This window comes from Poecilia reticulata, linkage group LG20, assembly GCF_000633615.1.
Source record: "Poecilia reticulata strain Guanapo linkage group LG20, Guppy_female_1.0+MT, whole genome shotgun sequence".
Lineage (NCBI taxonomy): Eukaryota > Metazoa > Chordata > Actinopteri > Cyprinodontiformes > Poeciliidae > Poecilia > Poecilia reticulata.
In genome coordinates, this window is record NC_024350.1 from 4101031 (window position 1) to 4115883 (window position 14853).

Below are 14853 nucleotides of genomic sequence, written 5' to 3' on the forward strand. Positions count from 1 at the left end.
AATTAGCAGCTAGTTATAGCTGCAACCACCGTATATCAGAGTGCAGGGAAGATGTCAGGACTCAAAATTTTCGTACCAGTAAAGTCCAGCGAGGAAAAACAGTAAACTACATAGAATATGCAAGAATAAATACTCCTGTCAGAGCACAATTTGTAAGGCTTTCATTTTATATATATAAGAGTTTAAGACTTTTTAAGGCTGTTCGGACACCCTGGATGTAAAACACTGACAATTAAACTCAAACTTTACAGAATAGTAAACACTATGTATTTTCAAATGAAATGGTATCTGGGGATGGTTCTGACAGGGGATAAAATGAGCAATCAGGAGATGAGAAAGATGGCTGACCTGCCACCAGGGGCTGTGCAGGTCGGCGCATATTAACTCGATGATGTCTCCGGTCTGGATGGTGAGCGCCGGACCAGAGGCAGGACTTGGCACGCCAAAGTAGTTCCTGATGACCAGCATCTTGGGCAGACCTGTGAGACGAAGACGATTAGGCACTGTGTGGGGTCAGCAAGTAGCAAGAGAAACACGAAGGCTTTGCTAAGATTGACGTATGTAGATGGAAGAAATGTGCCTTGTTGGCTAATATTGCTGGAATAATACTTATAAAATCACTTTGGCTCATTTTTTTTGTTTTAACAGAAAAAATGCTGGTGCTGACAGTTTACTGATCTACACAAAGTTTATAGGTGAGCCCAAGCAGTCAAGTAATCATGAGCTAAGTTATTCATAAATCTGATCGGTTGGAGGAGCCACTTCAAGCATTCGGCATGCTGAGGTGAGTAAAGATTTATCGGTGCAAAGCAAGAGATTAAGAAATGTAATTGTGCTATTCACACCTAAAGACAGGTGAACAAAACAAATCAATTAATTGAATTGAACAGAAATGTTGGTAACTTAAGATGTAATATTTAGGGTTTGGCCAGTGAGTCACATGACCAACCTTAATGGCCAAATTAGTGGCTCCACCAGTGAGATTGTTCAGAGTATAACTTAAGTTTGATGCTTCCAATCCATGTTAAAAACAGACACATTTTAGAAAAGCAAAACACCTGTAAAAAAACAAGAGGAGGAGTCCAGTTGCCTTCTGTTTAAGCACTAAACCACCATGCGATTTTTTAATATTGTGTGGCAAAAAGGGGATTTTGAAACGTAACACAGCATATTTTTGTACCCCATTGAAACTACGAGATAAACTACTTGTTTATTTTTATTGTTTGACGATTTCCTCAGATTTACTTTGCGTACATCTGACATATTTGCATACATATTATCTCCAGATAATTTTATTTGGGTTGAGGCTTTACATAAGCTCTTTAACCTTTCTGTGCTACATATTGCTCATACTCCCCCTGCTTCCCCCCCCCAACAATATCATTATGCCAACTAAAATAAGCTAATCTAAAGTGGTGTGGCGGTGGTATCGGGGTAAGTTTGCTTTGTTGAACTCTTCATGGTTTTCGAGGTAGATGTAAACGGCGGAAAGAAAGAACGAGTGCACCCACACACAGATGGATTAGCTCTTGCTTTTCAGTCGGCTGGTGTTACAAGTCAGGTGGACCTATGATTCATTTGAATATTAAAGATAAGACACAGTGCACCGTGGTGCATGACTGGCTGTTCTGCTTCCAGACAAAAATATAAGTGGGAGTGAGCTTTGCTTTCTCGCTAACAACATGTTCCTGACTTCTTGCTGTGCTGTCTGAAAGAAAGTCCAATAAAAGTAATAAGAATACAGTTTGTTCTATTTGCAATAGTGATTTTTGTTCAATTACAGAGTATTAGTGCCTCATGCATTGACTTGAAAGATTTGAAATATTTAAAAAAGCTTTATTAAAATAGTTTTTCTTCACTTTGAATTACATCAGTAAAACTTTTTAACCAAAAAGATAGAATTTGCAGCCTCACATCTTGCATGCACAATGCAAAGACTTCTATATACCTTATTTTTGCATTCTGGAAAAAAATTGAGTTTGGCAAGGCCGGAATATTGCAAAAAAAAGAGAAAAAAACAAGTGCTGGCATGACGAAAGCCAAATAAACAAGAAGTCAGTAGCGTTGCACTGTGAGCTAGCACAGCTATATCTGCCGTGCTTTTCTTTCAAGCATCTGCTCTGTGGCTGGCAGCCTGACATGTGCCATCCTGCCTGAATGGGACTTCTAAAGACATGGGGGGCCATGGAGAATCGAGACTCGGGGCCACGAATTCCATTCCCGTCCACACAAAGACGAGCCACATGTTAGCGCACCGTTTGAAAATAGACAAAGAACAGAGGCGGCAAAGTATCATAAAACGCCGAGGTGTCGGGGCCAATCTAATGCCTATTGATTTTAATGCATCTTCAGCCAGAAATCATTTTCTGCAGCATAATGGATAGAAGGGTGGAAAAAATGAGTGCTGAGAGCCTGGTTTAGAAGCGATTAAAGGAACTGAGTGGAATGGAGGCATACACACAAACACTGTGCACACACTGATGCCTTGTGTTAGTCATGTCCTTTTGCAGAGAGACAGAAAGTGGGAACCAGACTTAAAAAAAACAGTTAAACTACACAATTTAGATATTCTGACAAAAAATTTACAGGTTTGATTTCCACTAAAAACTGGTTGATATCCAGCAGCAGAGGTAGTCTGGGGTTTTAGAAGAAAATGTGGTGATTGGTACATCGTTGCTACATTAGGTTTCTAAATCGGGGTTTGTGCAGGTTTCAAAAGCTCAAATTTATAACTTTTTTTTTTTTACCTTTTTAAGACTATTATGATTGAAATTTAAGATCTGTCCCCTGACAGAAATTTACAAAAGAAAATCACATATTTTACCATGCTCTCTAACCTTTTAACCCCCATTGTGCCACGTATTGTTGCATGTAGTTTTGGCATCCAACTGGAGCTGCCAAGTCTTTTTGCCCATGCTAGCTACGTAGCATGGGCAAAAATGCTACGTAGCTGCCCATGCTAGCTACGTAGCATGGGCTAAAAAAAACAAACATGCTACCTAGCTAGCAAGAATATAAACAACTAGTTAATAGTAACCACAGCGAGTCACAGAACGCAAAGATGTCGATGAGCAACTCAAACTTTTGTTTGTGAGGAAAAACAAACAAACAAAAAAAACACTACATAAAATATATGTCATTTAAAAGTCCTGTAACGACAACATTTAAGACCTGTGATTAATGTACACATTTTTAAAATGAACTTAAGATACTTATAGGCCTTTATATTAGATACATCAATAAAGACTTTTTTTTTGGATGCCAGTCACCCTGTCACATTTTGTATTTAGTTTCCAAGTTTACTTTTATTATTTATCAAAATATTTCTGTATGTTAATACCTAACTTTTTAACATTTTGAGTCAGATGTATGCCTGCTGATTCCCATAAGAAAAGCAACTGAGGAACACAGGAGAGCTGCGTTGACAGACTTAGTACAGTCAGTGGGGGAAGCCTCAATAAAACAGAAATAGCTCTAATGTAGATCCTTCCCACAACTCTTTGGTATTTACCAGGCTGTCAAAAGGAGTTTGAAAGCTAAATGGTGCTGATAACATACCTTTGTTAAACTTTTGTTTGTTTGCCCCTTTTATAATCTCCTCAAAGTCTTGCTCTCTCTTGCTCACATTCACATAAATGTCTCAACATGTACAAAATGCGTTGTTCTCTTAAACAATAATTGTAGCATGTTACATCTCTATCCATCTTCATTTGAAATAAGTCAAAACTGAAAATGGTTCAGTTTGAGTTGTTTTAAAACCTGACGAGGCATAGCTAGGTGCATCAACTTCTCTGTGCATGTGTAACTCTGTTTATTTGGTAGATATTTAATAACTAAATAGATTTATTTAATGGATCGTAGCTATATTAGACAACACAGGCATCGAATCAGAGCCACAGCTACTGATGATATGCTTTGAAAGCAAAGGGTTTGAATCCTTTTTTGTTGCGTGCTAATGAGCTCTTGTACAGTGCAAAGTTGCATGCTGACGTCTGATCATTTTTCTTATAGGGAACAGTCTGTGCTTATAAACATTCCCTCGTAAGGGAGGGAGTGTGCTAGAATGATGTGTGCAAAGTGGGAGGGTACCTCGCTTTAATTCGCTTACCTGGATCTCGATGTTTGCTCTGCGAAAACACAAGAACACAAACACAACTCAGAAGAAAGCAGCCTCACATGTTGATTCTCATCTCAAGCACACAGCATAACGCACAACATCAGATCAATTTTTCATTCGCCCTAAAAACCAGGATCAAAATCTTTAGCTGGGGTGTACAAGTCGAACACAAGTTATTAATATTTAAAAGCTGGCCTGCTCTTACCACAGGCCAACGTAGCAATTCTGCACCATGAACTGCTGCAGAAAGAGAGTCGCAGAGAGCAAAGCATCTTTATTCATCCAGTAAAGCTCACACTTTTGCATACTTCTTGTGTGCACAGGGTTTTTTTTTTTTTTTTTTAACTTTTTCTCCTTTCCAGTTTCATAGCAGTTAAAGTGAGAATCAAACGCTTCTCATTAGCGCAGCAGATGACAGCAGGAAAGCCGAGTCTGATTTGCAGCACGGAGCAAGTTGAAAACGTTGTAAAGGTAAAAACATACAGCAGTTTCACAAGCAGCGACTCGGGTTAAAGCTACAGAAAACACTCAATTTCCTGGCGTCGTTGCTGCAGTAACTGAAGTCAATTGGAGTCTCCTTGGCAAATAGCTGCAGAGGAGAGCAGCCTTCAAAGCTTTGCAGACACACACGCACACGCACACACACACACACAAGCGCACATTCGCAGATCGGCATGGACACACACACACACACACACACACGCAAAGCTCACCTGAGTTCTGACGGATCCGGAATCTGAAAGAAGTTTGAGAACAGGCATAGTGAATGACGGGTTAGTGGGTGCACGCAAACACTTGCACACACTCATCGGTACAAGGCAACACTCCCTCATTAGTGGAAAAGGCGGACGCTCGCGTCTGACCGCGCTTCGCTTTGTTTTGCTGCGCTGCCGCTACCTGACAGCCGGGATAGAGGAGGTAACGAGGCAGAGGGAGGTGGGGAGGGGGGGCAGACCTGTGGTTTTTGCTCCACCGCTTTCTTTCATTGGCTCCCTTAGGGACGGATTACCAACCTTCCTCCCCCGAACACACGCAACCGCATTCAGCACACGCACACACACACACCTGAGCCAACAGAGCAATTACACAAACACACACGCCTACCTGCGCAGGAGACACACGCCAACTGGCGGAGCGCCACCAATCTGAGTGCTACTTTTAGCGCCAGCGCGCACGCCTCCCTCGGCAGGCCTGTTGTTCCCTAAGCTTGAACCTTGACCTGCTGTGCAGACAAGCAGCATTGGAGCTAATAAGAGAGATAAAGGCAGGCAAAAGAAAACCTTATCGCTCGGTGACACAAACAAGCCAATGTAGGCTTTTAACGCCGTGTTTGGCTCTGCGTGACGCGACGCCCCGCTGTCTAATCTGTGCCACACGGTGAAATAATCCTGAGGCCAACAAGCAAAAAAGGCAACCAATCAAATCAAATTCTGGGCAAATTTGCAGGTACAGGAAAGTTTGCTGCAAAGGCATTAATGCTTCTTGGACTTATTTTTGTTGTTGTTGTTGCATTTTGTCACTTTACAGCCACATTACTGAAGAGTATTTCATTGTGTTTTGATGTGATTGAGAGCCTCTGTGAAAAGCAAAAAACAACAACAAAAAAACAAAAAAAAAACAGCTGCCACAGATTCTGGACTAGATTTAAGTGTTTCTTTGACTGGGCCATTTCAACAAATGGACATTATTTGATCTAAGCCCTTCTTCTGGCTGAATGCTTTTATTGTCCTGCAGCCTCTAACATGTCTTCCTCCAGGATTGTCCAGCAATCGGTGTCAGAATCGAATCGATACTAGAGTGGTAAGATCAATACTTTAGAGGGCAAATTCAAACAACCGTCTCGGCGCCCTCTGACCGATGGCGTCACCCCAATCTCCTCCGGCAAACCGCGGCACCCAGGTGGGCCTGAAAGTGCCGGTATTGCCTCTGCGCCTTGTTGGCGCCGTGACAGATGCCAGGTCCAACAGGAGGTGGCGGCTTTCCACGGGGAACCCAAATGCACAGTGGTCAAGAGTGCGACGAGCTGCATCACCGTCGTACTATAAGGGCTCAGCCCAAGAGCAAAATAAAAAGAAAATGTCGCAAAAACACAACTGGGCACTTTAAGGAGCTAAAAATAAATAAATAAGTAATAAAATAGTTTCAGTTTTCAGCTCTTCCTGTCACAGACACGCTGCCTCACGTAAAAACTGGCTCGGCGGACATGCTAAGCTGGTTTCTGAAGGCCTGTTTTTCTCTTTGGTTTTTGTCTGAAGTGTTCCCTCCACCTCGCACAAAGCTGTCATTGTGCCTGCACAGGGAGCCGAGTGACAGACACACAGGGACGTAATGAAAAGTTTTAGAAAACTCCTCTGTAAAAGTATTGTCAGGCATCGGGAGCTATATGCAGCGACAGAGAGTGACGTTACCTTTCAAACACACACACACACACACACACACACACACAAAAACACCTAGGGAAGCAGAGAAGCTGCAGAATAAATATCTATGTTACACGCTAAAAAAAAAACAAAACGATAAAATATTTGAACCTTAGTTTAGAAAAAAAAAGGCAGATATAAAGTTCTTATTTTCACACCACAGTTTTATGTGGAACGTGTTACTGCTCTCGTGTTCTGCAATAAAACTGCACTTCGGGTTATACAATTCAGTTTAAGAGGCTCCCCAGAAAGTAAGCGGGGATGTGAGAGGATGACTTACCTGTTTTTCCGCAGCAGCCAAAGCGTCCCAGGCATTCTTTATGGGCACCTAAGCCACACTTGGAGCACAGGTAGCCCTGGTAAAAGACCCCCCTGCAGAGACAGGAGAGCAGCAGCAGATGATCATGCAGAAAGAGTAAACAGCTTTCAGCACACTTAGGCAGGAGGGTGGATGTAGGATTTAGCACCGTGCAGCACTCTCTGTCAGGTTTAAGGAGACGGGCTGTGAAACAGCCTGGAAAGTTAATTCCTCTTGTTTAGAGGTGCAGCACCGCGCCGCTCCGGCTGGTGCCGTTTTTTGGGCTGCGATTGAGCCGTCAGGTAGATTTCCTCGGGATAAAGTTCAAATTCTCACGTTTTTTTTTTTTAAATTCAGACAAATATGAATCTCGAAAGTGTGCGGATTCAGCTTCTGAGTTTATAAAACCGCATTTAGCCGGAACCTTAGCGTCATCCATCCCTCCCCAAAAAGAACTACTGCAAGCTTGGAATGTTGCGCAAAAACACAAAATCTCACCAAGTATTTTCTGTAAAATACTTGGAAATAATAATAAAAAAATTATTTACGAGTAACTTTTTAGTAAGATATGAACTTTTTAAAGTCAATAATCTTTTAATACTGATTTAAAAAGTGCTAGTTGTTATAAAGCTGACATTTTTCCTATGTTAAAACTAAGAAGATTTGGGAGTGGAACAAGTGTTTTATCAATAATAAGGAATTATTGACTTTAAACAAGCTCCTCTTGCTCAAAAGTTGCTTGTAAGTTACTTTTGTTTTATTTCAAGTGGAATAAAATATTTACATTTTACAGTGCACACCCTGCGTTAATGTTCCCCAACAAACCTCTGAAACTTTCACGCATCAGTTAGCACCGTTAAACCTTTGGAGTAAAAACAGTGCAATTAACCCTTTTTGTTTTGCATAACAACTCCAGAAGCCCCCTAATAAATGACAAAAAGTAAGTCCTGCGCTCTGGCTAATTATCTATTTAATCTCTCTAAAAGAAAAGTTTAAATCGTTATCTGTGAGCTACTGCTTTGGAACAAAAAAGAACATGGCTTATGTGTTAAATTACGATGTTTTGCTCCATCCGACCTTAATTAAGCACCGTTTCTGGCCCCCTGTGATCCTCGGAAGCTTCCGAACACAAATATTTATCGTTTTTACTTCCTATAGAAAGCATTAATGGCTCGATGGTTTCGTAAAATTGCTCCTGATATTGTGTGAAAGTCAAGTTTATTTGTATAAACTTGACTTTTATACAAATAAAAGTCAAAGGGCAAATTCAAACAAGCGTCTCGGCGCTTGTTGTTTTGAACAACAAGGCAGTTCAAAATACTTTACATCATAAAAACAGTCCCCGATTGTGAAACATGTAAACATTATATTTTGTCAAATGCCATCGTCAAGATCATCGATACACATGCACATACACAAAAGAGTCTTCATGAATGTCGTCATGAAGTGTCATTCGGTAAACAATGGCACTTTTAATGCAAAGTTGCTCAAACAGTTGCATTAAAAGTCCATTAAAAGTGTCAGCTTTGCATTATTTGGTAAATAATTGCACTGTCAATGCAAAGTTGACACTTTTAATGGACTTTTAATGCCAGGCTTCAACGGAAAATTTGCATTAAAAGTGTCATTATTTACCGAACAATCATAAGCCTTTATGAAGACTCCTTCATGTTCACACCAGGTGCTATTAAGACAGCGTCATGTCAGTCTTATGCACACCCCTTCTGTTACCAGATACTTCTATTTTGACTCTTCTGTGATTATTTGACCCACTGCTGCCATCAAGTAATTTCCCCGTTTCTCAGCGTACATAGATAAAGTAACCAGGTATAACTAGATGAAGATAGTTGGGTTTATATTTGTCACAAATAGGTGATATTTCTAGATATACATAATGTAATTTTTCTCTTAATAAAACGGAATGCGGGTATAAATTTTACTAATTGGCATCTCATGATGACAGTAACATCTTCTTGTAACTAAACTGAATTATTTGTATTGATATGAATTAAATTTATTTCGAACTGATTACTACACATTTTGATATGAGCTGGAGAGGCTCGACTTGCATTGTGCCTTGAGGTGAGATTTGTGAATCGACACCATATGCGAAATAAAAATCTCATATAGAAACAGAATCAGAAGTACCGACTGCTATACTGACGAGGCACCGACGTTTCAAAAAGTCTCAAAATGCTAACCCCGCAGCATTCTGGGAAAAGTCGCATTAAAAGCCCAGCGCTTGTAAAATCTGATGTTTTTTTTTCACCATGGACCTTTAGGAATCATTCAAACTGAATTTGAATTTGAAGCTTAAATCCACAGGAAAATGTTCTTCTTCTTGTCCAGGCGTTACATTTAAAATCAGCCTGACGCTGTAATGAGTCGTGATCCAAATCTGGGTTGGAACTCACAAACACAACCTAATATTTCCCTCAGATTATTCATTCAAGTCAGGTGGTGAAACCAGAGCTCTCCTGAACTTTTCCTGCAGCGTAGCATGTCAGTAAATATCGTCAAGGTTTCTGAACCCTTTTCTTTGAACCACAGCACATATTCTATTAGGGAATAATCTTTCTACTGCCCAACTTTCTACCCAAAACAAATAAAAGCAAAAGTGTGACTCGAGCCTGTCCTAAGAGCCTCTAAAACAGATTTAAGAGAGGCTCTGTCTGAAGAGGTGAGTGAATATTAAATCAGCTGTCGAAACAATAACTCTGGATTTTGTGATGTGGGTGGGGAATTCAGATGAACGCAGCAATAAAACACCGGAGGGAAGACTGCTTACGCATGGTGCTCTACTCTCTTCATGGTGCTCCGCATCATAAATATGCTTAGATCTAGTTCTTGTAGCTCTACCTTCTAGAATTGGTCTAGAAGGTAGAGCAATTTTAGTCATCAATATCCATCTCCAGTCATCAATAGCCAGTTTCCATTCCCTGGCAAAAAACAAAACAAAAAAAAACATCCCCTCAGCATGATGCTGCTCCTACCATAATTCAATTTAAATTCAATTCAGAAGTACTTTATCCACCTCAAATGGAAGTCAAATGTTATTGTAACTCGAATTGTTTCAGCTGGCAATGACGTGGACAGGTAGCAGTCGGTCTCGCAACCAGTCTGAAGAGACCTCTGACTGAGGACTGTTGCTGTGTGGTAGTCTGACATGCCAACAGCTGAATGTCCAGACAGCAGAGACAATATTTCGACAGTGACATGTCTCAATTATTGGGCAAACTCTGCTGATCCACCTCATTTGTTTTTGCTGTCCCTCCTTAAATCGGTGTCTGGGCATAGGGTTAGAAAGAAGGGCAACTTTGGAGTCTGAGATGTGATTCTTACCTATTTTAATAAATGGGAAAGATGGTTTCTTCAGCTCTGCACCCATTAAGTCTCCATTTCAACTCCTCTGGTATTTGGGTTTGTACTTTGCGTATCACTTCAGCTTTTGAGATGCTAATCAGCTGCTCCCAGTTGTAAAAACAACATCTCGTTGCCATGGGTTACGCACCATAAGAGTTGCTCAAAAGTAAACGAGTAAGAGCAAAAATCCTTCAAGTTGCCCAGCATCCGAAACGAGAGAGAGAGAATAACTGTCCGAGCATTAAATTTCTCCACTAAAACAATTATGAAAAAAAGGTCTACAAAAAAGAACAAATCAGGACACATTTACGCAACAGAGCTCCTACGACATGTTGCCACTATGAGCAACGTGTTGATGTGCAATGCTGGTAGTCTGACACACACAGCGTTTTGACTAAATGTTTACAAGCTCAACTTCATATCGTCACCTTCCTAAAATAAATCCCAAAGTTATTTGTTGCCAGAAAGGATTTTGGCAAAAATAAAAAAATAAAAATCACCACCTCCTTCTTGCTAGTAGTTGATTTCAGCAAAAAAAAACACTTTTGGTAAACAATAACTTAGGCCATTATTGATTTTGTATGGAACATTACATGTTGATATCTAATCTAAATATATCCAACCCAATTAAGTGGCAAGTGAGAAGCTAAATCTCTTCAAACTGATCCAAGCAGCTTTTCCAGATTTATTTTTACCAGCTAGTATGAAAAAAGTAATGGGCAAGAAAAGCTACAAGTACACTGAATAGAAAAGAATAGGAAAGAAAAGAAAAGAAGAGAGAAGAAAAGAAAAGGAAACAGCCTCTTTCCATCGCCTCCCTCTCTGTTACACAGCAATAATCTCGTCCCCATTCTCCATCCGTCGCCTTGAAGAAGTGCCAGAGTGTGACAGACATTTTTTCTTGCTGCCTGTCTTCTGTAGGTGAAACCACTCAGTCGTCCCTGCTGCGGGGAGAGACCGCCGGGCGCAGTCCTCTGGGTCGCCGATAGAATTCAGCGAGCTCAAAAGGAGTTCTGTATCGGCAAAGCCGAGGACGGAGAGAGAGAGAAAGGCGAAGCGGCGAATGGATTGTTGGGGTACACTGGAGAGGAACGGGGAGGGAAGAGTCGAGGCCTTTTTTTGAAGGTCTTGAGTGACGGCGGTTTTAAAGTGCCTTTGTGTCTGATGATGTTTTGTGCCGCCCCGGCTTCGTCTCTTCTTTGGTGTGCATGCGTGTGTAGCGTGGCGAGCCTCTTACCTCAGCAGCATGTGGCAAGAGTTGCAGGAGGTGATTCTCTCAAAGGTGTGCATCCGGAACTCGTGGAAATTGTTGGTTGCGTTCTCAGGACGGATGTTTGATCTAAGAAAAAAAAGGAGCAAAGGCATAAACGTTAAACGTCTCATAAAACTAGTCCGCTTTAGGAAAGCTCAAATATGTATAAAAAAAAAAAAAAAAGTTTTTTAACTGAATGAACAAAAAGAACTTTGTGCTTGGTAAGTCGGTTTGTTTCAGTGCTGCAAACTGTCAGGTTGCTGGATAAAGATGTCAAATTTGAAAGCAGAGAGCAACACTTTGTTTTTGTTTTTTCCCCCCCCTTTTACTTCTAATTGCGGCAGACAAACTCTTCCGCAGCTGCGGCAGCATTTCAACCGATACGCTTCTTTGAAGTGGGAAGGGGAGGATTGTGAGTAGACAGGCGAGGTCTGCTCCCAAAATGAACACAAGAGGCTTCCTCCACCCCTGGGGACAAGGAAGCAAGTGTGTCTGTGCAGCGTGCAGAAAGGATGAAGACAAAGAGAGAGAGAGGGAGAGAGAGAGAGAGAGAAAGAGCTCTCTCTCTCTCTTTCTAAAGAAAGAAAGAAAGAAAGAAAGAAAGAAAGAAAGAAAGAAAGAAAGAAAGAAAGAAAGAAAGAAAGAAAGAAAGAAAGAAAGAAAGAAAGATAGAAAGAAAGAAAGAAAGAAAGAGAGAAAGAAATAAGGAGTGAGAAAGAAAGAGAGTAAGTGAGAAAGAGAGGAAAGAAATGTCCAGGTTTTCACAAATAAGACTTTTTGCAGTTCCGGTATCCAGGCATGATCTGACCGTCTTACATATGTGCAGCTGCTTTCCTGGATGCTGGAATAATTAGTCAAACTGACCTTTTCTGTGGAAAATAGGACGAATGTGGCCATGATGGAAAATGCTTTTGATCCACATAGTTGCCATTTTTACGACTAAATAAAGTTCTTTCAGCCTTCCTTTTTCTGTCAACTTGGCTTATATTTCTCTGTGTAATGATACAGGTGCAACTAAACTTCAGAAACCAGCTGCCCCTTAAAAATGACCAACTACATTAAGACTGTCTTTTATAAAATGGCAAGATATATTTTGTGAAGTGCTATCCAACTGTGATAACCTCATATTACTGCATTCAAAAGATGTATAGTCCAACACAGACGACACGCTGGTTTTAATGAATCTCTCAAGATGGAAAATGTATATTAAATTTACAACTGAAAACATTTTAGCAGTGAGGTCAGTAAATTAAAAACTCAAATTAAGTTATAAAAAAAAATAAAAATACAGACTCAATATGAGTTTGATTTAATACGAAGATGAATTATTAAGCAGCAATGGTTGTTTTTTTTGTTGTTGTTTTCTTTCTGTTTCTTCTGCCCACAATCCAGTTTTATAGGTGGTGGCAATGCACCACCACATATGGGCTGCCAGCCACCATAAAACAACAGAAGAAGAAATACAACATAACGCCTCCTGTAGCCAGGATTTCAACTGAATGCTGGCAAGTAGCTCTGTGTTTAGTATTCAACATGGCTTCTAATGCTGGTAAAAGTGACTGGTGTCATTCATAAGCTAGCAATTTTGATGGTTTGCATCTTATTTAGTTATGTGCTGAAAAATGTCTACATGTGGACATGAGTTTGAGCACATAGGATAGAGAGAAACATTGTTAGCTTTTGATGCTAATGGTAGTTAGCACCAACTTGGAACTAAAAGATGCTCAACAGAGAAGTTTGATTCCAGTTCCTGAGTTCAAGTTAACTAATAAAGATTATTTCTCAACAACATTCAGTTATAAAAGTATTTACTTTAAGGAAAGTACAAAGTAATTGTCGACAACATGAGAGAAATGTTACTAACTACTAATGACAGTGAAGTTCAGTTTTTATTAGCGCTGCGCTGAGTTTTTAAAAAAAAATTTTTATTGAGTTTGGACTACACAGCTAATTTGGATAATTTGTTCAAACTCTAAAATTGATTTAATGTGAAATCACTCAGATGATGAGAATAGATCAAGAACAAACACTTTAGTAAAATCTGGTAATATTCTACACAGATTACACATTTTTAAACACAGTCTAAGTCTTGTAAAACATTTAAATTGGTCATTTTTTTCAGTACTGATAAAATATCTTCTTGTCAAGACAACACTGTGTCTTCTTCAAAGAAGAAATGTTAAACCGGTGTGACTTCTCTTTTAGAGAAATCCACGTGTTATGTGACTAAATGCTCCAAACGTCAGCTGGTCTGAAAATGAAGAGCGTGAGAGAGAACATGTGATTGTTCTGCAACACCTCTCTGTTCCTGCAGCTTGTTAATTTAGCCTCACGAGCTAAATCATATAGCTCCTGTTTTCTCAGTCTCACATCAACACTTCAGCTTCTTCATCCTCACTTCCTCTAAGAGCCTTTTTTGTTACTTATAAAATGTTATTTCGCTCATTTCGTTTTCCTGCACCTATTTTGGATGCCAGTAGACCCGTTTCATAACTAGAAGTAGCAACAAGATAAATTATTAATAACGCGTACCTCAGTTATCAGCAAGGACTAGGATTTTACCTTTAATTTTTCTTTTTCTGTTATTCTGTGGTTTAAGCTCAGTAACCTTATCAGATGGGTTAGAAACATCCATTTTTCCCCTGGCAGTTCTATTTCTCCCAACAACTGTGTCAAAAGGATAGCCTGCTTTGTTATTGAATACAATAGAAGTGAATGGAAGCAGCTAAAAATCTTGCCCTCTATACATAATCATTTACAACAACTAATAAACTAGTTGGTTTTCTCACAACATGCAGCTAAAATGTCACTTCAAAGTAAGCTTAAATGGCTAATTGTTGCTATTGAAGGGAACAATGATTGATTTCATTAATTAGCGAATTACAGCAGACTTTAGGATTCCTTCATTTTTCTACAAACTTACAGCAGTGGAGCTGTTTCAAGTGCAAGTAAGGAAACTAATCAACACTTCTCAAAACCTTACTTTTAAACCCATCTACTCTCCATTTAAAGTATGCGAGCAAATAATGAGCTACCCAAGCCTAAACAAGACTTGGAGAGATAAAGTTAACGACATCGGAAAAGAACTAAACAAACACTGAAGGAAAGGAAGTTTGGATCAATTTGGATCGACACCCGACAATTCCTTAAGTATTCACACCGAACAGAGACCGAACAGTGAATATATATCATTTGCATTAACATGCTGTTCACCCAGACATGGCTGCACAAATAATACTCCTACTCCTTTCTGTACATTCTGTCGCGAGGACAATAATAGCGAAGGGGGGGGGATTGTAGTGCTTGTCAACAACAGATGGTGTAATCCTGGGAAAGTTACTGACAAGGTGCATGTCTGCGCCTGGAATAATAAACTGTTGCCTGCTAGTAGTGTCTGTCAGTA

At 40.0% G+C, this 14853-nt stretch overlaps 1 protein-coding gene across 4 annotated transcripts in view; it reads right to left on the minus strand.

The window, feature by feature from the left end:
* The window catches only part of vav3 (vav guanine nucleotide exchange factor 3), a 103255-nt gene that overhangs the window by 18762 nt on the left and 69640 nt on the right, over window positions 1-14853 (minus strand). For all 4 annotated transcript variants that reach the window (XM_008438368.2, XM_008438367.2, XM_017301931.1 and 1 more), the window contains 5 exons: window positions 11436-11537; window positions 6818-6909; window positions 4831-4853; window positions 4109-4127; window positions 349-479 (listed from right to left, as the gene is read on the minus strand). In XM_008438368.2, coding sequence (XP_008436590.1) covers window positions 349-479; window positions 4109-4127; window positions 4831-4853; window positions 6818-6909; window positions 11436-11537 — 367 coding nt within the window. The remainder of the gene's footprint in view (window positions 1-348; window positions 480-4108; window positions 4128-4830; window positions 4854-6817; window positions 6910-11435; window positions 11538-14853) is intronic.